This window comes from Conger conger, chromosome 3 (genome assembly GCF_963514075.1).
Source record: "Conger conger chromosome 3, fConCon1.1, whole genome shotgun sequence".
Taxonomy (NCBI): Eukaryota; Metazoa; Chordata; class Actinopteri; order Anguilliformes; family Congridae; genus Conger; species Conger conger.
Window position 1 is genome coordinate 76757621 of NC_083762.1, and position 27215 is coordinate 76784835.

General features: G+C 44.4%; 1 protein-coding gene and 2 non-coding genes across 3 annotated transcripts in view; all 3 read right to left on the reverse strand.

The window, feature by feature from the left end:
- Positions 1–1682: 1682 nt before the first annotated feature.
- The window catches only part of LOC133125084 (receptor activity-modifying protein 1-like), a 45644-nt gene continuing 20111 nt past the window's right edge, over positions 1683–27215 (reverse strand). The window contains exons 2-3 of the mRNA XM_061236801.1: positions 24418–24553; positions 1683–1938 (exon numbers count right to left, since the gene is read on the reverse strand). Of these exons, the coding sequence (XP_061092785.1) occupies positions 1683–1938; positions 24418–24553 (392 nt within the window). The remainder of the gene's footprint in view (positions 1939–24417; positions 24554–27215) is intronic.
- trnar-ucg (transfer RNA arginine (anticodon UCG)) lies at positions 20873–20964 on the reverse strand. The gene is given in 2 exon segments: positions 20873–20908; positions 20928–20964. It is a non-coding gene; the product is annotated as a tRNA-Arg (tRNA).
- On the reverse strand, positions 21162–21253 carry trnar-ucu (transfer RNA arginine (anticodon UCU)). Its single transcript is given in 2 exon segments — positions 21162–21197; positions 21217–21253. It is a non-coding gene; the product is annotated as a tRNA-Arg (tRNA).

Below are 27215 nucleotides of genomic sequence, written 5' to 3' on the forward strand. Positions count from 1 at the left end.
AGCTCAATCTAGGTTTTGAAACAGCTGGTAGCTGGTTAACCGGCTCAGACCAGCTGCATACTCAACATGGTTTGAACTGCTCAGGCTAGGTTTTGAAACAGCTGGTAGCTGGTCATTTCAAGCTGGTCATAGCTGGATTTTACCACAAGTAACATATTTTGGCCGAACAAACAGCCTGCCAAAACATTATGGAATGGTCCTAACTGAAAAGCATTAAGATGGCAAAGCACCAAGCTTTCAATTCTAATAATGTTAATTCCTTTGAAAATCCATCACGCTGTTAAAATACTTTTGTTGCTTGCCTGTATTTGAAAATAATCTCCCCTCCCCTGAAAGTAATGAAATCAACAGATGGGAATCATTGATGATTTGTTGCATAAACTCCATTTCAGTAGGACATGTTGCTCATTGTCCACTCACTTGGGAGTTCATGCAAGTGCATTGTTTTTTCATATAAACAGTTAGAGGGTTTAGAGTTTGCATAGTTGTAGCAGCTTTTTTGGCAGCTGTCAACCAAAGCGTGATTGCTGCTGTAAATACATAAATAAATATTCTTTTCCGTGATTATGTTGCATTCATTTTGCAGATGCTCTTAGCCAGATGAAAGAGGACACAAAAGAAAGTGTTTTTTTGTGACATTGTAGAAAGAGACTGAAGGTGACTGTGAAGTATACACACACACACACACACACACACACACACACAATAACAAATCACTCGCACGAACCCACAGCCCAATGTCTATACATTTTAATCAAATCCCTGGTATGACGTCAACACAAGTTTCAATGCTATTATTTGTATGGTATCGTCGTGAATACGGCTGAGGTTCGTAGCTTAAATAGATATTCATGTCACCACCGTGGTATTTGGCACAATGCACCGAAAAGTGAACTTAACAATAGTGAGGTGTGAAATGTGTTGTTTGTTTGTTTGTTTGTTTGTTTTGAAAGGAGGAACACAGTAGGCCGAGTCGGACGTCCGTTGACATGGCGGAGCGCGCGGCCGGGCACGGCGACGGGACCTTCCTCTCCCGGAGAACGCCAGGGGTTGCGCTGGCCACGCTAGTTCACCCGCCTCGCGGTCTCTCGTCACGCCGGTCGCCACGGCAGCAGGGAGTCCTCCAATGAAAGCGCGGCGCGTGCGCCGTCGGGAGAGCGTGGGCGTCGAGCGTCTCTGCGCTCGGCTGTCTCTGACGCGGGGTCGAGGCCCGCGCACAGCTCACAGAATCCAGCGGCGCGTTCGCTGCCGTGAGTTAGAGTTTTTATCTTTAACAATCTCTCTTACTCTCTCGCTCTCACTGACTCTTTCACTCGTTCTCACTTTCTCACTCTTGCTCTCTCACTCTCTCCCTCACTCTCTCTCACTCTCACTCTCTCCCTCACTCTCTCTCACTCTCACTCTCTCACTCAGTCTCTCACTCTCTCTCACCCTCACTCTCTCTCTCTCTTTCTCTCTCTCACTCTCACTCTCTCTCTCTCTTTCTCTCTCTCACTCTCACCCTCACTCTCACTCTCTCTCTCTCTCTCACTGATCTTTCATTTGGGTAGCGTTTTCTCCCTCATTGTCTCATAAGTCAAAAACCGGCAGGGTGCCCCACCCTAACCAGGTCCTGCCTCCCAAAAACCCACCCCACCCCACCCACCCACCCCACCCCGCGGCCCCCCCCTGTCGGAGCCTGGCTACACGATGCCCTCGCTGCGCTTGCTCCTCCACACCACCAGGGCGGTCATGAGCAGCGTCACCGTGACGGGCACCACGATGAAGGGCCCCAGGATGCGGTTGGGCGGGTCCCGCAGCTGACGGCCCGACGGGGCGCAGGCGGGGAAGTAGGCGCGGTGCACGCGGATGAAGAACTCGTCCACCAGCCGGTTCGGCCAGAAGCAGCCCATCTTGTGCGCGATCAGGAAGGTGCAGTTGGTCAGTTCCCCGTACGTCCTGCGGGGCGGGGACAAAACAGGGCGGCTAAGAGCAGAGACTTTTTTTTTTAAATCACAGATCGACCCTGCCTGACCCTGTTCCTGTACATCTACCGTCTTGTAGGTTTTAATTCTTACCCTAACACAGCATATCTCATTTAACAGCTACAGCAGGGCTATGCAACCCTATTAGTGGAGAGCTACCGTCCTGTAGGTTTTCATTCTTACCCTAACACAGCATATCTCATTTAACAGCTACAGCAGGGCTATGCAACACTGTTAGTGGAGCGCTACCGTCCTGTAGGTTTTCTCTCTAACCAAACAAAGCAGACGTAATTCAACAGCTAGATATCTTGTTGCACAGGTAATTAGTAGAATCAGGTGTGCTTTCCTGATGTGAAAACCTAAATCTGAAATATAAGTCATATTTGAAAATATATTTACATTACATCTAACTACAACGAATGACTATTATTAAAATGACTCACATTATTATTTTGTGGATGCCCATATCGTTGTGTCATGTACTGTAGTACATATTGTCAGTAAATACCTCACAGTGAATGGTAAAAATGGATAGGATTCTGTGTGCCGAGGTATAGCCTGGAAACGGGGGATGCTTATATTACAGCAGAACATGAGCGCTGGCCTCGGGCATAAACACACTGCAGTCATTTAGGGCTACAAGCACCCTAGGGCCACTCTGCTCAACTTTCATCTTTTGTTGCTGTTTTATTTTATACCACTCTGGGGCCACAACAACATTATTGTTTCAGGCTACCAAAACCCTCTGCGTGTCTATCACTCAAAGGAAAGCTAAATGGGTAACACTTTACTCTGAAGGCTCCCACATAAGAGCTACTCTGTAAATCCTCCATAAGCACTACATAGCACATCCATAAGCACTACATAGCACATCCATAAGCACTATATAGCACATCCATAAGCACTACATGAGCATTCGTAAGTACTCATGTCATTAACCACAAATAGGCATAACGGTGTGTTTTGTCAACATTGATGCAGCAAGTGACATGATTATGACATGCCAAGTGAACTGACGCAAGATCCTTACGTCGGCTGTTGACATAACGGCTTATGAACACTTATGTAGTGCTTATGAATGTGCCATCTAGTGCTTACGGGGAAAAATAGGAGCCTTCAAATAAACCAACTTCAAATAAACCAATGAAACCTTTTGCATTAGCAGGCGTGCTAAAGGAGAGGTGAAAAGCATTGTCTGAAAAGCTGCAGGTTGGCACCATATGTCAGACTGTGTAATGCAGCCAGTGACCTAATTAAGGCCCCTAATTAAGGGGAAATCTGCAGAGGACCAGGGTATGATTGTGGTTCGGGGCTTGATAAGCAGATTGCCTGCTGCTCCATAATCGTTTTGGAGGACTGTGCCTGCTTCCAGTCGGTAGTTTTCAGCCGCAGTGATTAGGTGGACAAGACGTGCTTAATGTAGGAGGGGTGGCAGTGCACCGTAATGGTGAAGGTGCCAGCCTTGTAACCTGTGAGGTTGCAGGTTTGGACCCTGCTGTTGTACCTTTGAGCATGATATGTAACCTGCATTGGTTCAGTATCTCCCTGCTTTAAAAAAAAAACAAAAAAACAGCTCAAGCTAGGTTTTAAAACAGCTAGTAGGTGGTTGACCAGTGTTCTGTATATATTTACTGTGAAGTTACAGAGAAAAGCTTTTCATCTGTATAAAGACCCTCCTCCCACCCGCACTCAAACAAATGCAGCCATGGCATAATGGAAAGTAATTAACTTCTGAGCGCACTCAGATAATCTAGATAACCTTTCTAAATTGGCACGGCCATCAAGGCTGTGATTGACAGAAATGAGCTTGTCTAAGGACAGGGGACAGACCTATCACAGGCAGTCTTACTGCTGTTGACCTATCACAGGCAGTCTCACTGCTGTAGACCTATCACAGACAGTCTTGCTGCTGAAGACCTATCACAGACAGTCTCACTGCTATAGACCTATCACAGACAGTCTTGCTGCTGAAGACCTATCACAGGCATTCTTACTGCTGTTGACCTATCACAGACAGTCATGCTGCTGTAGACCTATCACAGGCAATCTTACTGCTGCTAAAGACCTATCACAGAGTCTTGCTGCTGTAGACCTATCACAGACAGTCTTCCTGCTGGAGACCTATCACAGACAGTCTTACTGCTGCTAAAGACCTATCACACCTGTCACTGGGACCCGCAAGGTCGGTGGTTCTAATCCCGGTGTGGCCACAATAAGATCCGCACAGCCGTTGAGCCCTTGAGCAAGGCCCTTAACCCCGCAATGCTCCAGGGGAGGATTGTCTCCTGCTTAGTCTAATGAACTGTAAGTCGCTTTGGATAAAAGCGTCAGCCAATGTATTGTAATGTAATGTGTGGTAGGCCATCAAGCCCCAGTAACCACTGTCTACCTAGCAAACTGAAGAGCGGGGAGTGTTATCTGACTGCAGTCACAAGCAAATCGTGCGTGTGTGGGATTTTTATGAACAGGGAACGATTGCAGTGGGAGTCCGCTTAATTAAACGATTTAACCAATGCAGTAAGAGCCCACTGGCCCACTGCTTCTCATAACAGACAAAAGGAAAGCCCCTCTTGGACCTAATATGATACTTAACTTTATGTGTGCGCATAACTACAGTGCAGTCAATAAGTATTTGAACAGTGTTAAATTGTTTTTGTTTTCACTCTGTACTAACATACAGTACATTGACATAATTTGGTCCCTTAAAATTGGGGGGGGGGGCTATGTATAAAAACAGCTGTAATTTCAAAATGGTTCACCCAATATGGATGTGAATATTGGGTTAAAGCTGAAAGTCTGCACGTTAACCACATAGTGAATGTTTTTTTTATCCAACTGTTTATTTGCTGGAGATTCTATACTACTCTTATACTACTAGGGGTGTACACTGGCTTATAATACTATGGGTCTCCACAGGTTTATGCATACTGTACACTAGTATGGCTTCATACACTGAAGGCTTGGTGAGGGATTTGTTCCTTCCATAAACCTGTATATTTGGCCTCTTGTTACATTTGGCAGCCGCTCTTATCCAGAGCGACGTACAGTTGATTAGACTAAGCAGGAGACAGTCCTCCCCTGGAGCAATGCAGGGTTAAGGGCCTTGCTCAAGGGCCCAACGGCTGTGCGGATCTTATTGTGGCCACACTGGGATTCGAACCACCAACCTTGCCAGTCCCAGTCATTTACCTTACCCACTACGCTACAGGCCACCATTCTTCAAGCAGCCATTCTTGTCACGTCAGAGTAACAGCACCTGCTAAATGCATTGCACTAACATTATAAGCAGTGTTATACAGCACCTCTGATTACCCCGGTAGTTGTTAAGGTGATGTTTGTTTGGAGGGAAATTGCTTGTCACCACCTGGTTGGTGTGGGCACCTACTTGCTAATTTGAAGGGAGGAAAATTATTTGCGAAAACACTGTGCTCCATTTTTATATTCTTCTTCTTTTTATATTCTTCTGTTTTTTAATTTGTTTTCTGACATCTCTGTGCCTCTGTGTTATGAGTGTAAGCACTCCAGCAGACAGAGCACGGCGTTGCCACTGATTGGAGCGGTTGCTGTAACTCAAGGCTGGCATTTCCTACGCAGTGCCTCCGACGGGAAATAACTACACGTACGTATATTCTTCCGAATCAATTTAGGGTGGAATTTTAGGTAAAATTGCACGGTAAATTTTTTTTGAGGTGCAGGAATCTGAAATCTCTTCTTCATCCAGAGTAACTCCTATCACAGACAGTCTTACTGCTGCTAAAGACCTATCACAGACAGTCTTACTGCTGCTAAAGACCTATCGCAGACAGTCTTACTGCTCTGGACACAGGCAAAGGACTGCCAGGGGCAATGTACTGGAGCATTGAATATATAGCAACCATACAGACAACAGTAGTTATATTTCTACATACACAGTGCTTAGCTAGGAGCCTTCAGAAGAGCTGTCTCATTGTCATGGGTGCATAGAACAGGGGTCATCAGCTCTGGCCCTCCAATCTAAATCTAGCCCTGGTTTTCTTTTCTCCCGGATAATTGGTGCAACTGATTGACCAGACTTGTCTTCACACCTGACTCCCAGGTATAAAGAGAGGGTGGAGAACTAGCAGTTCTCGGCCCTCGAGGACCGTGAGTTACTGATGCCTGTCATAGAACCAAAGGAAGGCTTACATATTATATATATATATATTTATGCAAAAAAAAAAAAAAACTAGCGCAACCTGCGGCTCTGCGAGACCAAGAATGAAGATCACTGCCAGTATACTGACAGTATTCATAGGGATCTAGTGTTACAGTAGCAAGTACGATCATACCTGTTGTCTGGGAGTTGTGTATGTTGTGTAAGATCTCACTCTGTTTGGAGTGATCAGAGACTGGGCGCTAAACATAGGGCACTGGCAAAGGGAGCAAGGTCATGTCAAGGTCAAGATGAGCCATTCTCAGATGACTCAAGGATGCTACGTAGAGAGCTAATGGCGGGATGTGAGGTCTGATAATGGAAAGGAACATGCCATTAAGACTGCCCTTGGGCGTTTTATACCATTTTTATCTGTTGTCCTTCATTTGGATGCCTAAAAATAACTGTAGGCTTGTCCCACTGCCATGTTCTATAGTGCAGAGCAGTGCATATCCTCCAATGGGTGGGCAGCCAGCTGCTAGCTACTTATTTTACTGTGCAGCCATTGGTCTAGAGTAGGGATATTCAACTCTGGCCCCCGAATCCAAATCCAGCCCTGGCTTTCTTTTCTCCTGGGTATTTAGTGCTACTGATTGGCCAGACTGTCATCACACCTGAGTCCCAGGTAAAGGGAGGGTGGAAAAGCAGCAGTTTTTGATTGATTTGGGGGTCCCTGGTCTAGACCAGCGTTATTGAAATCTGACCCCCGAGGCCCTTGGTATTGCTGGTTTTCATTCTTCCCCCCTAATCAGGACTAAGTTAATCCTGCCGCACCAAGGAGGTCTTTTCACAGAATTACTCAATTAGCTGGATTAGTAAAACCCAGGACATCTCTTCTTACTTCAGTCCATGTTCCAGATTTGGGAGGGCTCCGGGTTTTACTCAATGCAGTTATCCGCCTAACTCAGTGATCCTGCTTCCTGAAACAGGTCCCTGGTATGTTAAATCGCAATCAGTGGCGTTCATTGATGAATTGAACCGTCAGACAGAAAAGAAAACCGGCAGTTCCACTGTCCTTCAGGGCCCAATTTGAGTATCCCCGGTCTGCATGACGAGCAAAGCTGAAAAAGCAGCTGAAAATACCTGTGTGAGCGGGGAGCCATTTATCTTGCACAGTGAGGCAGGGGGTATTCAGCAAACTGACACTGTCCCTTTCCAGGAGATTCTATGGGCAATTATGGCCCCCCTATGTGATATAAAGCATACTGTAGTATAAGCTCTGGTCCTTGGGGAGCTCCTGATAAGATTTTAACAACCAGGTACAGAACCTTTGCCGATGACTGGATATAAATCCATGACCCGGGGATTTTCAGACTATTGGACTATTAGAGTTAGACTTTTTTTTAGACCATTAGAAGAGCAGAAAACTGAAGTTTTTAATTAAGCACACCAAACTTCACAAACTTTCAGATCTCTTAATGGCCGAATATATTTTCTGTAAACTAATGCAGACTTTTTTCCAATGCAGGGCTGCAATTATTTTTAATAGGGATTAAAATAACTGCATGCACGCTAGCCAGCAGAAGATGTTGCGGGAACATAATTTTTTTATTTTATTTTATTTTATTTTATTTTTTTAAACAAGTGCCTTGTTACCCCCACGGTCCGTTGGGGACCCTTGGCTCAGCATCTATCGTGACCGCACAGTAGTTTCGAACTTAGACGGCCTTTACGTAGAGGTTAGACGGAACCGTACGCATGAAATCGCGAAACGGTGCTCGCATAGTTTTTTTGTAGTCTTATTCCGGTGTATAAATGCTGGAAATGTGGAGTGGGGTAACGGGATCTGGGGTGAACGCTCCACGCCGTCATCGGCACGTCCGACGCAGATGTCCCACTTCCCGTTTTCCTTTCCGTCCCCACTTCCAGGAACCGCCCCCGGAGGAATATACGCTGGGCGGCCGCCGCCTCCTCTCGGGTGTCTCCCACAATCCTTCACCAGCGCGTCCACGCTGGGATCAAACAGAGCTTAAATACACCGGCTCCTGAGGGGCGGTGCCAGCGGGTTAAATATCACAGCGTGGATATGACGCCCCAACAAATCTGCCGCTTCGTACCACAATGCCTGGAAATACTGTTTGCGGATGTGACAGCTATCTCTCTCTCGCTCTCTCTCTCTATATATATCTCAATCTCTCTCTCTATCTCTATCTCTCTCTATCCCTTTCTCTCACTCTCTATATATCTCAATCTCTCTCTCATCTCTCGCTCTCCATCTCTATCTCTCTTTCTATGTTTATCTCTCTTTATCCCTCCCTCTCTCTATCTATCTCTCTCTCTCTCTATCTTCTCTATCCCTCTCTCTCTCTCTCTCTCACGAGCACTGGGATTCACTCCTCTCCACAGTCTGTGTTCTCGAGCAGAAACTCAATCATCGCTAATCAGTTCTCAATCATCTCTGCTGTTTTGTCAAATCATCTGCACCACTAATTCCAGTAATGACTTCTGATTCGTCCCTCCATTCACTTTCTGCCTTTCTAAATAGACAAAATAGACACAAAATACAGTGGCGTGAAACCCCCCCCCCCAGAAATAAATCTATTTAATTTCATCAAATAAATAAAATTGTCATTTTAAAATTGTGTTTTGTGTTTACTCAGGTGCCCTTTGTCTAATATTATATTTTGTCTGGAGATCTGAAACCAATTCTAGCACAGATCAGGAAGTTACTTAGATGGTGGGTGAGGTCTGAACCCTAGATTACTATAAATTAAACTGACTTAATGTTATGAAGAGATCCACTAGCCAGATTCCAGAATATTATGTCATTCAGTGGTACGAATAACCGTGCCCTTACAGTTCTGGTAACATCATACTGGATGGAGACAGAGACAGGAGAGTGGCCAGGTTGTACTGTCCCGTATGACCCCACGGTGACCTCTGTACGTGACACAGCAGGAGAGGTCAGGTGCTGGAAATGCACAGTAATTACCCAGGTCCACAGCTAAAGGCCACAAGATGCTGATGTCATGTGGATAATAAGAGATGAATAGCATTTAAGTGAAGTGCCATTCACAAAAGACATGTAAGAAATTTTACCTGCAATTGCCACAGTTTGTCATTTTGCGCTTATAAAGGAAGACCCCTTCATTTATTTCCTGTCCCTATTTGGTCACTAATGTCTGTCTTTCTGTGATAACATCTGGGATAAAGTTGGTGGGTAAAAAAGCCCAAATATTTTTGTAACATAACATTACGTAACGTGGTATAACATAATATAACAGCATTAACAAAAATATGAAACACACACAACACATTATATTATGTTTTTCCTGGTATGGCGTTCACTTTTGGGGAAAAGTTTGGTGAAAACAAAATTCCCCCCAGAAAAATATTGCTTTCATTAATGGTATCTAATGTATCAGTCTATTTATTTATTAACTTTTATTTATACAGGGTCAGTTGACTGCGCATGCATGCGCTTTTGCAGCAACATACCCCCACCCCCCTCCCCCCAAGTAGCCTAACCAGAATGTCTTTGTACTGGTTCTAAACCAACAATTATTCCAATGAATTACCATCTTGGAAATATAATATAATGGAGTTATTATCCCAGATTTGTTTTAAGATTTTAATAAGTTTAATAAGCCACAGAAAGGAAAATGGAACGTGGTAGTTCTGAAGGGACAAGGCTATGTAACTGCATGGGGTTTAGGAATTCTATGAATATTAAAATAATTGAATATGAGGTAACATGCCACAGGAATAAAAATTAAACCAAAAGAATCTAGTCTTCTAGTGTTACTGCTTGAAACAACTTTTCACACCGTTTCGTTTTTCTTTTCTTTTTTCAATTCCGACTGCCATACAAGACTTGTATTCAAAAAAAGTTCAAACTGGGGAAGCTATTGCAGTGTTCTGCTCTCATTTCTATGACAGCATGAAATTAACTATTTTAATATGAGTGGCCTTGCTGCCCTGCTGCCAGGCTGGCCAGAACATTGGCGCTTCTTCCACAGAAGAAGAAAAGGAATTATCAATGCACACGTAGCTCTCTTTGATCTCTCTGATCACTGCAGCTGCGATTAATGAGTCGGCAGCACTCTGAATAACACTTGAGCAAGAGCCTTTTCAGGCGCAAGACCCAGTTATGAGGATATATGACCCCTATGGGACATAACTCTCAGAGGTCGTGAGTCTCTAACAATCGATCGATTTCATTTGGTTTACACACATCTTGACACAAACCTGTCCCACTGTAATGGACAGTTATTGTAAAACAACCAGGAAAAGAGACACAACGTATACTTCAGTCAGTCACATACAGATGACATGAAAGCACAATCAAAAATGATTGTTTTTGAATAGTTTTTTTAAAGTCACTGAATACATAAATGTAATTTAGTAATTAACAAGAATACTGAACAAAAACAAAATCACTGAACTGGGTCTGTTAACCCTTTATTGTGAAATCACAAATATGTGATTAGAATGTTCTTAACAGAACTTAACAGAACATTCTAATGCTGATGTAACAATCCCTACTGGTGACTGAAAGCAGTGGGGTTCTAGAAGACTGAATTGGAACATTAGATTAGAACATTAAGGTGAAGTTTCAGACACTTGTCTTCACACAATAACCTCCTCAGTTGAGAGGGATTTATTCATTACTTTACAAGAATCTTGAAAATCTCAGCCCATGCAATGTAAAATATTTATTTCCAGTCATATTTTAGGTTTTATGTCCATATCGACAACTCCCTTATAAAGAAGGGGCAATGCTTTGTAATTCAGATGAAGTCAATCGACACATCTATTCTCTGTTGATCTCAATAGCACATATACACATTGCTTTTCTGATATTAATGCGTTGGAAAAATTCTTCAATATATTTGGCCACCAGAAGACACTGGATTGAATTACCAGCAGGCTTAGCACTTCTAAATATAACCGGGCGGGTCGCTGGCCAAGGACAGTTTGAGACATCAGTGGAAGACCAGCCCCGGTTGTTCTGAGCGCCACATTTCTCCTGCCGTGTTGTGTTTGTTCAGTTGTCACTTCCAGATGTTATCCGTTAAAGCGTATTGACACATCGCAGACTCCTTGGCGAGTTCATTACCCTGCGTGTGTGTTCTAGCTTTAATTTGCCATGGCAGTTATCAGCGAAACCTGTCGAGTGTTTACGCTAGCCGTGCTTGGCCACACCTGGAGGTTGGCTGTCGTCCTCAGGTGCACCTGAGGTCAGACAGTGGGCTGGTCACTGCCGGTTCTTTGTTGAAACTGAAGTCGGAATTTTGAACGGCAGAAGTGCTGCGCGCAAGCTTTTCCACGTCTCTATTTATGCAGAATAATGACTAATCTGTAATGCAGAATCGGCAGGATTTTATGTAACCCTTACAGAAAATAAGCAGGGCAGTGAAGGTGATTTATTTTTGCCTCGTATTTTGCCTAAACTCTTTTTAATCCCATGTTTTGGGAGCTTAATGTTTTGGATTCAAATACTATTCTACTTACTGAGCTGGTGTATTAGAACTTAAAACCAAAAAAAAAAAAAAAGAGGCATATTCTGGTCCTCTTGGTTGGCTCAGATGCACCAGGCAAATCAATCGAGCACAGAAAAGTATTTGAATCCAAAACAATTACGTATTTGACCCAGGTCTGCTGTTCAAAAACCCACTTCCGCAGGGACAAGTGTAAGAGAGGAAACATGGCCTTTGACTGCTCTTTAATTCCAACTGTGTTTTGAAAAGAAAAACACAGGAAGTATTCAGGGATTTTTCTGGCCAAAATGCTGCGTTGCTCACTGTAAGTAAATACAGGGCAGGGACCATTAACAGCTGTGTGTGGGTATTGCTGTCTAAACTTTGCGTTGTTACCTAGTTCATGTGCTAAAAACTTTGGCTCTGCACTTACCTCTATTATGGAATTGAACCTACAGGACCTTGTCTTAAACTCACACCACACTGCCAAAACAAAAATACAACAGGTTGTGCCACCATTCAAGAATAATACTGACAGTGTTATTAAAAAGATCAACGCCCCAATCATCGTATTATGAGTTGTAGGCAAGGTCAGCTGAAGTTACCAACAACGGGTCCAACGTGGCGATGATTCATGAGAAAAAAAGTTATTCTGCTCCTGACTTTCATAACAGACTTGAATATCATTCAAGTTTGAAAAACAATATGAATGAGGTGTTGAGGGCATCTCAGTTCCTTCAAGGGAGATAATATTTTATGACTGCTGTATTAACCTCCAGTGAAGGACAGAGCTCTGCCGTGAAACTGCTTTGTCCACCAAACTTATAATGCAAGCTCTTTAAACATATTGTATTTCCACCAGTCCAATCTTCATTACATTACATTACATTACATTACATTATTGGCACTTGGCAGACGCTCTTATCCAGAGCGACGTACAACAAAGTGCATATCCATAACCAGGGATAAGTTCCCTAGAGGGAAGTACAATTTCAACTGCTACCTGTACAACAAAGATAAGGACGAGGGCCAATTTTTTTTTTTTTTTTTTTTTTTTTTTAACAAGAAACAAACAAACAGAGCAAAAGTGACCAAAGTTAACTATCAAAACACTGCTTACCTAGCCAACTAAAAATACCGATACACAAAGCAAGTCACAGAGACAACAATTAAGGTTCACAGGGAGGTAGGGAGGGATGGGGAGAGGTGCTGCTTGAAGAGGTGTGTCTTCAGCTTGCGTTTGAAGGTGGGGAGAGATTCTACAGTTCTGACCTCAACGGGGAGTTCGTCCACCACCGTGGAGCCAGAACAGACAGCAGTCGTGAGCGTGAGGTGGAGGTTCGGAGAGGGGGAGGTGCCGAGCGGCCTGTGGAGGCTGAACGAAGAGGTCTGGCAGGGGTGTAGGGTCTGATGATTTTTTGTAGATAAGCTGGGGAAGACCCCTTAACTGCTTGGAAGGCTAGCACCAATGTTTTGAATTCACTTATTGTTTCACTGTGATACTAATATAAAAAGTTTTTTAAAAATTATGTTTTTAAAAAAGTATTTTTGTGTTCATGTCCTTTGGCATCTATGCAGGTAGAACAATACTCTGTGAATGTTCTACACGGGCATGAGAACAGGACGATTTTGCACAAATTACTTTATTCAAAAAATTAAAAGAGGGGGGGATGTGTTTATTTGTTCACTTATGAGCAGTCAATTTTGGCCTGTAAAAAGCCACCAAATGTCTGGTAATTAAGACGTGTCATCGTAGAACCCTGTCTGTATCTGTCTGTAGCTGGAGGTCATTGATGTCACAGGACACCACCTGTACCAAAGGGTTTTCTGTGTCTCTGAACTGAACTAGACAGATTGGTTCTGAGGGACCTGCCTGCCTGAATACCGTTTAAAAGTATGAAAAAATGCATTTTAATATGTTGTATCTGCTTGGCGCCTGTTCCCTTTGGAGTCTTTGCAGCGCAATATCTCAAAACCACTCAGAATCACACAGATGGAACCTTAGAATTCCATGATCACAAAACTCAGTTTGGTTACTTTGGCGATTACTAAAAAATGAATTTGCTGAACTGGTTAGGAAGAATAACGAGGCCAAATTTATTGACGAGCCAGATTTTGAGGATATACAATAACTCAGCCGAATCCCAGCCAGTGTCTCTGGACTGCAGAGAGCAGCAATAATCACCCCCTACTTCCCTTGGACCTGGAATCTCCACATGGAAGAGAGCAGCACTTATTGGCTCTCCACCACAAAACCCAGCCCCCTTGATTCTCCTACACAGCAACTGCCTGGAATTAATTAAACATTTTCTCTTTGTGTTTGTTTTCTTTGGCACTTTGCTCAAAGCAGACAATGATTGTGTTGATGTAAAATGAAGGCTTTTTAAAAAATTCAAAAAGTCCAAATGTTAAACTAAAACAGGTGACCCTCTGACAGCAGAACAGGGGATCTGGGATCTGCTCCTACCCAGCATCCACTGGGGATTTGGCCAGATAATTAAAATATTCTGGGTATCAGGCTACTGCACGTTATCAACACAATTAATGAACACATCATGAATAAAGATAGTATTGCCTGGAAAAGAGGTACCACTGCATCGAGAGTATGCGTGCACAAAAAGTGTGCTATCATGTTCTTATCGCTCATTCACTGAGCATAGCATTCAACACAGCTCCTCAGTTATCTTCCTTTCTCAATATCTAAATGGCTCCACATAATGTGTCCAAAAGGTTTTTTTTGGAGGAGGTTGTCTTCAAATACTAGCATTTCCCCTGGTGGAGAGAGAAAGAGAACTGTCCTATTCCACAGTCACATCTGTGTTGATGTTCCTGGGATTTCAACTGGAACTACTGTATTTACTACTTCATTTTAATTTTTTTATTTTTACTGCTGTATTTACTATCTATTACCACTGACAAATACAAACGATATAATACAAGATTTAACAAAAAAAAAAAATGACCATCATATTATCTAAATCCCAGAGCTATGCCTAAATATATTTCAACATGCAGACTGCAAAGTGCATATAAGGATATACAGTACTTAATTTAGGAAAATATGCCTCTATCACTCTGTCCTTATTTTGTCTTTTCTTATTTCCCTTGTGCCCTTATCTCTCTCTCTCTCTCTCTCTCTCTCCCACACACACAATCCCTCTCTCTCTCTCGCTCTCTCGGGTTTTTGAATTTTAGCATCTGACTGAATCTTGAAAGTAGTCCTTTTTAATAATAATAATAAGCTGTATAATGATAATAAAAACACAGCCGAACCCCACTGAACTTTCTCTGAGTGCTTTTTCTCACATTAATGCTCAGCCTCAATACAGCGCAATGGCCTCGCTGAGATACCTCAGCTATGCGGAAAGTATACAAGTATTCTGGCACCTATTTACTCCCAATACAAGAGAAGATCTGGCCTGAATCTCAGAGACCAAATCGGTTTGTTTTGACAAGTTGTGGCCGACACCAGCTGCCGCCACTTTTGACCAGCTGGGGAGATGATCATCCCACCGGGTTCAGTTCAATTCAGTTCATTTGTGATCATCCCACCGGGTTCTGTTCAATTCAGTTCATCCGTGATCATCCCACCAGGTTCAGTTCAATTCAGTTCATTTGTGATCATCCCACCGGGTTCAGTTCAATTCAGTTCATTCGTGATCATCCCACCGGGTTCAGTTCAATTCAGTTCATTTGTGATCATCCCACCGGGTTCAGTTCAATTCAGTTTATTTGTGATCATCCCACCGGGTTCAATTCAATTCAGTTTATTTATATAGCGCTTTTTACAGAATACTGTCCCAAAGATGTTTTGCAGAGTAGCAAAGGCAAACACCAGGCCTGAACCTAGAGAGCCTAACCTCTGCTGGGCTGGCAAAGTGTAATGGTAAACAGATATAACAGAAATATGATAAGAAGACCATGATAGCAATTAAAATGCATGGGTGCCAGAATAGGGGGGACACCTGGATTTTCTGTCCCCCCACTTTCAGGTATTATGGAAAATGTTTTTTGGCAAGAACGTCTAAGTCAGGTATTACGGTAACAGAACGTTGGTGAAAATGTCTAAAACCTATCGCAACTGTTTGTGCCTAATGTGTTCAACCTTCTAGCCCAATCATAAACAACCATTATGTAATTCAAATAACATCTGACAATTGATGGATGGATGGATGGATGGATGTCCAACTAATGAACCCCAGAAAGACCCTTTTGACACTCTGGTAACCAAGTGATACGACTTAAACAAAGGAAAGAGTGACACTGTAATCAAGCCTTTTCATTGGCTCTTTTGCGATCATATTCCATAGGCTTGGCTTGGCTGGTAGTGTGCTTGCTGTTGGCCTGGCTGCGAGACCACAACTGGGGAAGTGACCACACTAAACCGGCTCCAGCCTGTTTTCTCATTTTCGTTTCGTATGTGTCCCCGGGGGGTGTGCTAGAATGTCACACAGCTTCGTTACAGCTGAGAGAAATATAAACAGCCGTGAATGGTGAGTCAAAAGCAGCTGTTTTTCTGGCTTGTTTCATGGGTTTGTGATTACGGTTTGCCTCGTTGGTGCTCCCGGCGAAATTGGGTCCTCTGGCAGAAATGCCTTCCTGTATGGTGTCCCGGAGTTAATGCCCCAATTCAATTAATAATTTAATGAAATAATTGAATCATCGTTTTTCATTTCATGCGTTTCGGTGCCTGCGGCCTGCGGGACAATGGATGGGGCGTAGCTGGCGTGTGATGATGTCACCATCACCACACAATGCCCTGGCGTTTAGCACAGCCTCACAACGTAGTGCATTATTGAACAGGCGAGGGAATGACTTCATGGAAGAGGGAATGAATATTTTAATCGCCGCTTTCATGGCTGAATGAAAGGGATATGGTTCACCCATGGATGACACTGGATCTAAACACCTATAGATTTGAGTGATGTTGACCTGGTTGGAGGGGCTAGTGCTTACGCTCAGTTCAACCGATCATTTGCTTTATTTGACCCTTTATTTAACTCGTCTTTTAATCTCAGAATTCTAGAGCTTGGGTGTTCTAGAACTCCACTGCTTTTCAATTCCCGGCACGGTGATTGTGACATCAACATCAGAACATTCCGTTCGGAACACTCTAATCGCACATTTGTGATGTCACACCGGTTTGTCTTCCGCCGCTGAGCACAGAGGCTGACTGTGGCTGGGAAGCGTGAATGATTCCTGGAGAGTGCTCCTGTGCCGTGCGCCGCCTTTAAGTACGTTGTCCGAGTAATGAAGTCTGATCAGGCTTCTCGAATGATTCCTGCAGTGTGTGCTCCTGTGCGATACCGGAGCCGAGTGGCGTCTTTAAGCGTGTTGTCCTTGTAATGAAGTCTGATCAGGCCCGGGCCCTGGGAACAGCAGCAAGCACCACAGTGGGGCACCCAGGGGAGATCAGTTACTGTGGCACGGTTATCTCCTTCATTCAGATAATGACTATTAATTATGCACTCAAGCTAAAGCGCTTTTCCCCGTAGAGTACAGCCTCAACTTCACGCAGGTAAGTCAGATACCACTGAGGCTCCTGAGGAAAGTAATCATTTAAAGATATGTTTTTTTTCATCGGGCCGATACTGTCAGATTTATAGGGTTTATGAAATGGATTTAATATACCTCAATATCCCTATCCATCACTGAGCATCTGTACTATGCAAGCATCAAAATGAACCAGGGGCCTGTTCCACAAAGCAGGATTACCGAGTTTTCCGGATAATTGGAGTAAAACCTGGACCCTCCCCCCATGGAGCATGGGCTGATGCAGTTATCCAGCTAACTCAGTGATCCTGCTTTGTGAAACAGGGCCCAGTTAATCCAGCTAACTCAGAAACCCTGCTTTGTGGAACCTCTTTGCTCTGGCGATTCAAGTCAATATCTGCAGTGCCTGTGAGTCGTCCCTGCTGGGGAATGCGAACGCACTGGTGCCACCGTGGCATCCGGCTGAGGCGTGCCGCCGGTAACCGGACGGTTTCGGGAATCGGACGCTTTGGGTAACGTATAGCCGGCTGAGCTCGACGGTTATTGGCGCACAGGTCCGGTCGCGCGTTCAGCGGAGCGGAATGAAGCGCCTAGACCCCGCCACAGTCGCCCGGGCGCGTCCTGGAAAATCCACCGGGGCCGCTGCTGGCGCCCGGCTCCCTGCCAGAATCACAGCCGACGGATCCCCCCGAAACGTTCAGCCTTCGGGAGGGGGTTTATGTGCGCAGGCCCAGCTGGGTGGGCCTATTCACCAGAGGCTCTGATTCACGGGCAGTGCATCTTAACGTCCGCCGCTCCATCACGAGACTGGGTGAAATGATTTTAAATACATTGGTTAAATCAATCATAATTTCTGATATAATTTATTGACAATTCATCTTGGAATGAAAAAAGAACGGAACGAAACAGTTAAGGTATTTGTTAATGCTTAATTAATTTACCCTAGGGTTTGCTAATGCACAAATATTACTGTAACTAATGCATTAGTTAGTAGTTAACAAATACATGAACTAATGAAAAGTTAGTTTCATGCTTCATGTATTTGTGCATCAATTCATTTAAACGGCTACATTATTTAATGCCAATTAATGTAACGTGTGACCAAGATAATGCGTGATTCCCACACTGATCACATGACTACCCATCACTTAAGTAAGTGAGCCCTGAGCGATTAACTTTCAGCGGCTCGTTGTCACTGAGCGACTGTTTGAATTGTTCAGAATGCCAGGGCGAAATGCAATTACATTAATGGATGTTATTCCATTCAAAAGCCACTCATTCCCCCAAAATGACTGACCCAGTTCTGAACACTTTTCTGGACTTTTAAAAGGGGAATTACTTTCACCATTTTCCCACCTTCAGGTCCTCTCCCAAAGTGTAGCTTCCCGGCTACATATGAACATCACATACTATACCTGACCTGACCTGCACCTGGCCTGATTAATATACACACTTTATTAGGTATTTATTTATTAGACTTCTTTTTTCGCTTATTTGTCTTCTGCTGCTGTCGCCTATCTAGGTTTGATGTGTTGTGTGTTCAGCAGCGCTCTTCTGCATACCACTGTTGTAATGCGTGGTTATTTACGTTACTGTCACCTTCCTGTCAGCTTTGACCAGTCTGACCCTTCTCTGATGTCTCTCATTAACAACGCATTTCTGTCTGCAGAACTGCTGCTCACTGGATGTTTTTTCGTTTCTCGCACCATTTTCTGCAAACTCGAGAGACTGTTGTGCGTAAAAATCCCAGGAGATCGGCAGTTCTGAGATACTCAAACCACGCTGTCTGGCACCAACAATAATTCCACAGTCAAAGTCACTTGGATAACATTTCTTCCCATTAATTTGGTCTGAAAAACAGCCGAACCTCTTGACCATGTCTGTATGCTTTTATGCCTTTAGTTGCTGCCACATGATTGGCTGATTAAATATTAGCATTAACAAGCTGGTGTGTAGGTGTACTTAATGAAGTGCTCAGTGAGTGTATGTACACCCAGCCTGGAGTAGTATTTTATGTAGTATTTTTCTAAATGAGGAATAGGTTGTATGGATTAACCACATCATACAGCCATGTAAAGAGGACATGCCATTGTTTTATAATACTATAGAAGGTACTTGGCAGAAATATGCTCGGAGAAATTACATTTTCTTTTTTGATGATACTGCTTTTACTGTCTGTCAATTCGATATAGTATTTGAGAGTCACAAGTCTCCCCTGCATAAGAAAAAAAAAGAAAATAATCCTACATTCAGAAATAAGATAATTATCATTTATAATAACTATAATAATTATTATAAGTGGTTAACTGCCATTTCAAAATATCTGTTTCCTTACACATTATTGAAATATTTATGTTTTATAATTGTTTTTAATGTCACATAATCATGACCGTTTAAATGTATCCGCTGACGACTTAAATTGATGTGTCAATTTTCAAAGGCATTTTTTTTGGAGGTTTTTAGAATGACATTGCCTGTGGGGTTTTTTTCTCATCAGTCTCTGAAATAGATTCCATAAATAATTACCGTGTCCCAGTCTTGGTGCGGAATAGGGTTCCACTTCTTTCCCATCCAGCATGACTTTTAATATTAAGAGCAGAATTATAATATATTTGAATAATGCCATTAGTGTAATAAAAACGTCTCACCTGTTTTGCAGGTGCTTTAATGGAGCGGGCATTTTACAAGATTACAGTGAACACTCATGATGACTAATCACCACCTCCATTTTAGAACATCTCATTACGAGCACCTGCAGGAAATGTTTACCCAGGTAAATCACTCCCAACACAGCGTGCTGCGACAGCGTCTTTTATCATATTCCATAAAAATATGACTTGCCATGAAAATAACATTAACTTTAAAAAAAAAAAAAGAAAAAAAAAAAAACCCTGGTGCCTTGCCCTGTGCCCATAGCCTATAGCTCAGTGGCTATGGTGATTGGCTGGGACATTCAAGCCCCAGTGATGTCACAATAGGATCAGCGTCGCTGTTGGGCCCTTGGGCGAGGCTTTCGAACAGCAAGGCCCATTAGCTAAATGGCTGTGATCACTTTTATTGATGTTTATGAATAACTGCGATGTAATGTGTCCAGCGGAATGAGAGCAGTGCATGGTGGCCCCGTCTCAGGTGTGCCTGCGGTGTGATCTGTGCTGGCCGTCAGGTCCCCGTTGTTTCCTGGCCCTACAGACGGCAGGCTGTACGTCATCAGTGACTTACACCGCCTGCACATTGCCGTCTGTCACCGTGACGCTCCGCATCTTTAAGTGGGGCGGCCTGTAGTGCCGTGGGTAAGGTACACGGTTTGATCCCCGGTCGGTGGTTTGATCCCCGGTGTAGCCACAATAAGATCCGCACAGCCATTGGGCTGTAGAGCGAGGCCCTTAACCCTGCGTTGCTCCAGATGAGGATTGTCTCCTGCTTTGTCTAATCATCGCTCTGGATAAGAGCATCTGCCAAATGCTATTAACGTAAACGTAAAATGTAAGCGTATGGGGATTTCTAAAGAGCTCCCACAGAATAAATGTTTAAAACACAGTTAATAAGAAAAAAAGGGACTTTATAGCATGGAACATTTTGCGGTTCTCCCTCTCTTGTTTCTCAGGAAACACAATGGAGTCACAAAATAAGTGGTTAAGTACTTTCCATGACGCCACTGCTGTGTAGATGCTATTGGTTAGCTATATGGCCTGTTAGCACATGTGGACAAAGCCACATCTGCAACAAATTCTCATCATTGGTTGGATGCTCAATTGGGTAATTGGCAAGGTGGCTTTTCTTTGATGTTTCCACCTCAGTATTGCCCTTCTGTGAAGCCTAAATGACGACTCTGGTGGGACTTGAACCCACAACCTTTGAATCACCTCTCCGGTGCTTAACTCGAAGTCCAACGTGCTATCCATTGCGCCACAGAGCCATATGGTTTGTCCCGGCGGTTAGGGATTACATTTTCATATGCCAATAAAGAGGCATAAATCATAATAAGGTGTTTGTGGTTCTGAATAGGCTAGGTTATTCACATTTTCCGCAGTTCGGAGGGTTTCATTCCCAAACGATTAAATTGACTGGATTTTTTTAAACGTTTAAATAAATAAAAAATGTCAGCCTAAATAGCGACTCTGGAGGGACTCGAACCCACAACCTTTGAATCACTACTCCAGTGCTTGGCTAGAAGTCCAATGCGCTATCCATTGCGCCACAGAGCCATAGGGCCTGAGCCTGTGGTTAGAGTTTAAGGCTTACGGTTACGGTCGAATTAGGTATACTGCATTTGTACGAGCATGCATGCATGCACAGACACATACATTAACACACACACACACACACACACACGCACACACACAAACAAACACAGCAAAAGTAGCATTTTATCACAAGGCCATTTTCATGTGCTCATAAAAAAACATAAATTACAATTTAGGCTTATTGGGGAATTGCAGTGTACTAGCTGGAGGTCAGATCCAACACTCTAGACCACAGAACTGCATTACGACTGGAACCATTAACTCTGACTCCACAGGTTTGGATAGCTGTTCCAGGTGTAATGCAGTGCTATGGACCAGGTTCGAACTCCAGCTAGGCGCGTCGCAATTGACCCAACAGGTGGCAGACAGGCAGAAAGCGAAACCGTAGCAGACTCCACTTTGTCTCCTGCAGTTTTGCGACGTGCCCGGCGTGCTGAAGCTGTAGGTATCGGGGACTGTGACCGGTCTGGGCGGAGTGAATCACAGGTGAAGTCACGCTCGTACTGTAAATGCCCTGCCACCGGAGTTTTACTGCGGGAACAGGGCAGATTTACAGGGCCGCATACGGAGGGGGGCGACAGAACGAGCTCCGTGCTGTAAATCCCGCCCTCCCGTGGAATTGGGACAGGTACCTGGCACCGCCTGGAAGAGGAACCTCTCTGCACTCCAATGCACAACGCACCCCCTCAACCTGACCCCCAGGGCAGTACAGATCTCCTCCAGCGTGGGGTGGGGGGGGGGGGGGGTGGGGGGGGTGTCTGTGGTGGGGCTGGACAGTCTATCAGGGCGTAGTGGTTTCAATATGAGGTTTTCATTTCCAGGTGACAAATATAGGGCACCAGGGGCCCATAACTAGCCGTATGCTCCCATTCCAAATGATGGGCCAGTTCCCTCCCATCTTTAAGCACTGCACTGCTCAGGAACTGCATCTTCCATGATCTCCGTTGCCCTCCATACTGGGCGATGTGGATCGCATACTGTCGCACGCTTTTCAGGCGGTTGTTGCAACAATCACACGCAGTCTAATTACCCTGTACCCTTTTTCTGTTCTCCCATCACAGGTGACTGCAACTAAAATGACACCTTGTTCTTGCTGTACGCTCTCGGACAAAGAGGTATTCAGCCTGTCTCCACAGGGGCACTCTTTTCAGCTCCTTTCGGATTCTCCTCCGTGGTAGGTGTGAACAGTGTGAACAGTGTGAAATCTCCCAGATTGCACCCTTTTGTCCAAAGACGAACGCTTTCACAAGACAGGGCACGTCTGTGGAGACACAGGGGAGCCTTCTGAAACCCTTTCTTCCTGGATTGTTCTCAGTAAAGTGGTAAAATGTCTGGCGTTAATGCAAAGAGCATGTATCAGTCCAACTAAAGAGCGCATATCAGTCCAATAAGGACCATAGCAGACCTGGGTCGATTTTGTAATTGTTTTGGGTTTAATTACATTTCTGTGCTCGATTGATCTTGCCTTGAAGTATTTGCCCCAGGTCTGGACCATAGTACACTCTCAGAAATAAAGGTACAGATGCTTGTTGCTGGGACGGTACCCTATAGGTATATAAAATTGTTCCCCTTGCCAGTAATATGTATGTATTAACATGTACTTTTTTTGCTCATAAAATTTGCTCATCATTTGTAGCCAAAAAATTTCCTGAAATGCAGGAAATGTCAACATTTTCACATTAACTTCACATTAATAGCATTTTGGCAGGCGTTATTATGCAGAGCGACATACAGTCGATTAGACTAAGCAGGAGACAATCCTCCCCTGGAGCAATGCAGGGTTAAGGGCCCAACGGCTGTGCAGATCTTATTGTGGCTACACCGGGGATCGAATCACCGACCTTGTGGATCCTAGTCATGCACCTTAACCACTACGCTACAGGTCGCCCCTACAACATCCGCACATTTCTGCTGTTGCACATTTCACATATAACATCTAAGTGCTAGTGCTGAGTTTCTGTCTCTATGTGGGGAGGGACAGTGGAAATATACCGACGGTTTACCATAGAGCGATACGTAAAACAGAGCTCCACTAGACTAAAGCTGCATCCTCCTCTTGGAAACAGTGTTAATGCCACCTCTATAGCCTCGATGTAGGGGGGAGGTCATGAAATCACACTGCACGGCCCGAAAATAGCTCACCATCGCAACAAACAACTACACCAATGCCTGCGGTGTTTCTCATACAGAGCCATGCCTGGAAGAAGGCGTTTCTAAGAGTAAAGCGAATGCACAGGTGAGCTACAGGTGCGCGGCTGTGTTCTCAGGTATACTCACGCGCTATATTTAATGGCATTTTGAAACGCAAACCGCTCAGTTTTACTTTTTTAACTCATACGCGCACGTGAAACTGGCCGGGCCTTCGTTTGCTAGGAATCCATTTCGGCCTCGTTCCCAGAGCTCGTTACCGTGCCAGGGAAGCACAGAGGGGAGACTGAGAAGGTCACAGTTGTAAAAAAAAAAGTGACAAGGTTCGGATGGCACATAGATGGGGCCATCGATAACAAATGCTATTTGGGTCACACATACACCCCGCATTACATACCATGCCCTAAGTCACTCCTAATCAATGGTTCCATCTTCTATGGTGCAATAATCATAATATAATAATACATTTGTATTTATATAGCACTATCCAAGTGCTTCACAGAAACAAACACATTCATGGCATCCATAAACAGTAAATTAATGCAAATAATAGTCAATATAAATACCGTTTACAGTTCCATTTCATTTTTTCATTAATTGCCAAAATTGCTACATTGGTGTATACAGTATATACCATGGGTCCACTTCTTACATTGGTATATACGGTATATCTATATGTCCAATTCTTACATTGGTATATACAGTATATACCATAGGTACAATTCTTACAGTGGTAACCATGACCGGGAGTGCATCTATCTTCACATAGAGGGCTTAATTGTATGCCCATATTCTGATTCCTAAAACAAAAGGTGACCAAACCTTTTCTGTAGAGGCCCCCTAAAAAACTATACTTCACTGCCAAGGACCAGAGCTGCACAATCACAATACAAGCTTTTAACGTCCCGTTTTCAGTGCGCTGTTCAACGCGGATAGGTCCCCCTCTTTAATGAAAGTTCAGCCAATTCCCCACTTACTCTATTGTGTCTTCCCAGCTGCACCACAGGCCTTGGTCCAACTCGTCCATGTCGAACTTAAACTTGGTCATGCAGAGCTCCTCGATGGTCCTTTCATAGACACCACTGCAGGCCATGGCTGAAACAATATAATATACTGGAGGGAGCGAGGGTGAAGGGAGAGAGAGAGAGAGAGAGAGAGAGGGAGAGGGGGAGAGAGAGGGGGAGAAGGGGTGAAGGGAGAGAGAGAGAGAGAGAGAGAGAGAGGGAGAGGGGGGAGAGAGAGAGGGAGAAGGGGTGAAGGGAGAGAGAGAGAGAGAGGGAGAGAGAGAGGGAGAGGGGGGAGAGAGAGAGGGAGAAGGGGTGAAGGGAGAGAGAGAGAGAGAGAGAGGGAGAGGGGGGAGAGAGAGAGGGAGAAGGGGTGAAGGGAGAGAGAGAGAGAGAGAGAGAGAGGGAGGGGGGAGAGAGATGGGGAGAAGGGGTGAGGGGAGAGAGAGAGAGAGAGAGAGGGAGGGGGGAGAGAGAGAGGGAGAAGGGGTGAGGGGAGAGAGAGAGAGAGAGAGAGGGAGGGGGGAGAGAGAGAGGGAGAAGGGGTGAAGGGAGAGAGAGAGAGAGAGAGAGGGAGGGGGGAGAGAGAGGGGGAGAAGGGGTGAAGGGAGAGAGAGAGAGAGAGAGAGAGGGAGGGGGGAGAGAGAGGGGGAGAAGGGGTGAGGGGAGAGAGAGAGAGAGAGAGGGAGGGGGGAGAGAGAGAGGGAGAAGGGGTGAGGGGAGAGAGAGAGAGAGAGGGAGGGGGGAGAGAGAGAGGGAGAAGGGGTGAAGGGAGAGAGAGAGAGAGAGAGAGGGAGGGGAGAGAGAGAGGGAGAAGGGGTGAGGGGAGACAGTTTTAACACCCCTTTATTAAAACACTAAAACAAAACAGCACAAGGCACCGAAAAACCATCAACTCCTATAAATCACAAGGATGAAGAAATTAGAGAGCAAGAAAGAGAGAGTATAAAACACGAAAAAATATTGTAGCTATTATTCCCAGTATCATTCGGGTTTACTCAGAGTAACGGCCAAAATTAAGGAATTTTCAGTAACTAATGCTTGAACAGTGCTATGCAAATATTATGTTTAGCTTCTTCGCGTCAGTGAAAGCCGACTTGATTATGACAATATTTGAAAGAGTATTTTAGCCGTGTGGTCAGACTGAGCAGTCTTGGGATGGCAAACACAGTGAAGCTGATGGCTGGATCTCATCCCGTGCACAGTAGATAAGCACCTTTAATATCCAGCCAACCGAGACTTCCTTTAAAGCGTTGCGTACAGTGCCTTGTTAGGTGCGATTCGGAGCTCCAGACAGCGATCAATCCCGTTTCTGGAGCAGCAGCCCGACTTGAAGTTCAGCAGATTGATCTGTGAGCTCGCTGGGGAGGAGGAAGCTGTCCCAGACCTCCAAAGTATCGGGTGCGCTGGCCCAGAATCCCCTGCTGCAAAGCGGTCTCAAAAGGAGCCCTCCGGCTCCAAGCCCTGCGAGTGCTATTTGCGTTCGCATTTTAACCGCAAATCCCGACACAAGCGAACACCGTCTCCGCTTGGTCTGGGTGCCACTCGACGAAATTCAGAGAAAAGGTTTTCCAGTGGAAGACTCCCGGTAAATTATAAGCTACTGCTCTTCAGTTGAACAAGACGCTACTTATAGAACTGCGGACATATTTAAGCAGGATAAGTGCTTATATAAATATCCTGCAAATATTTTCTCAACTTCTCTTGGGGAATTGTATTCCTAGCACCACATGAAGTAAAATAATACACCAAATACGATGAGCCAAACTTTTGGAAAATAAAGGGCCCACAAGACGACAGTGGCCATCCATTGCAGTGCAACACCCAGCCCTTCATTAAGCAATGTTCCAACCTTTAAAAAATAAATCGACATGAAACGTGAAGATGTTATCAAAAGTAATCGTCTTTACATCACAGGTTACAGGTCTGCGCACATTCCGTGTTACGATTAGTGTTTTAGAACCGATTCGCTAACAAGTGCTTTTTAAGAAACACATTTAGCTTGTGCCACATTTAGCTTGAGCTGATTTGCATGAGAACAGAAACAGCTTGATGGGCTAGCTTTATAGTCATGTTGCCAATGCACACCCCTGACCCTAGGGCTGATGTAAGCAGTGTACAAATGGACACATCGGTCTTCAGCCAAATGGACTGAGACACAACGGAATTACAGGACTGCAAGGTGTAGGAGGTATTGTTTATTGGATTAATATCGCTGAGGCATTTTCCAATTATCACATGGCACAATAACTAACTATGTTGGCCAAGATGCACATGGATGGCTATAAGAACATCGGTGATATAACTACTATATAACAAAGGCCTCGCTTTTAAAAATAACCACGTTTTTCTCAGATGACACACCAAGCGATTCAACTTCCTCGACCTCACTGTTCCAATGCTGCTTTGGCATTTACTTTCAGTCGTTTTTTTTTCTGAAAAGATTTTTCCCACAATTTTAACTCCATGTTCTAGAACGACACTGCTTACAATTACCAATTAGGCCAACTGGCGATTGTTACATCAGCATTGGAATGTTCGGTTGAGAACATTCCAATCACACATTTGTGATGTCACACCTTACAGGGTTAATAAAGGAACTATTGAAGCTGACTGTTATAACCATTCTGCACGGGCCATGCTAAATGAGGCTTGCTGTCTGCGCATGTGATTGATGAGACTGTGTGTGTGTGTGTGTGTGTGTGTGTGTGGGGGGGGGGGGGGATTCTCAGTCACCCTCAAATCTCTCGCTGTGCTTCTCAATCCATCCT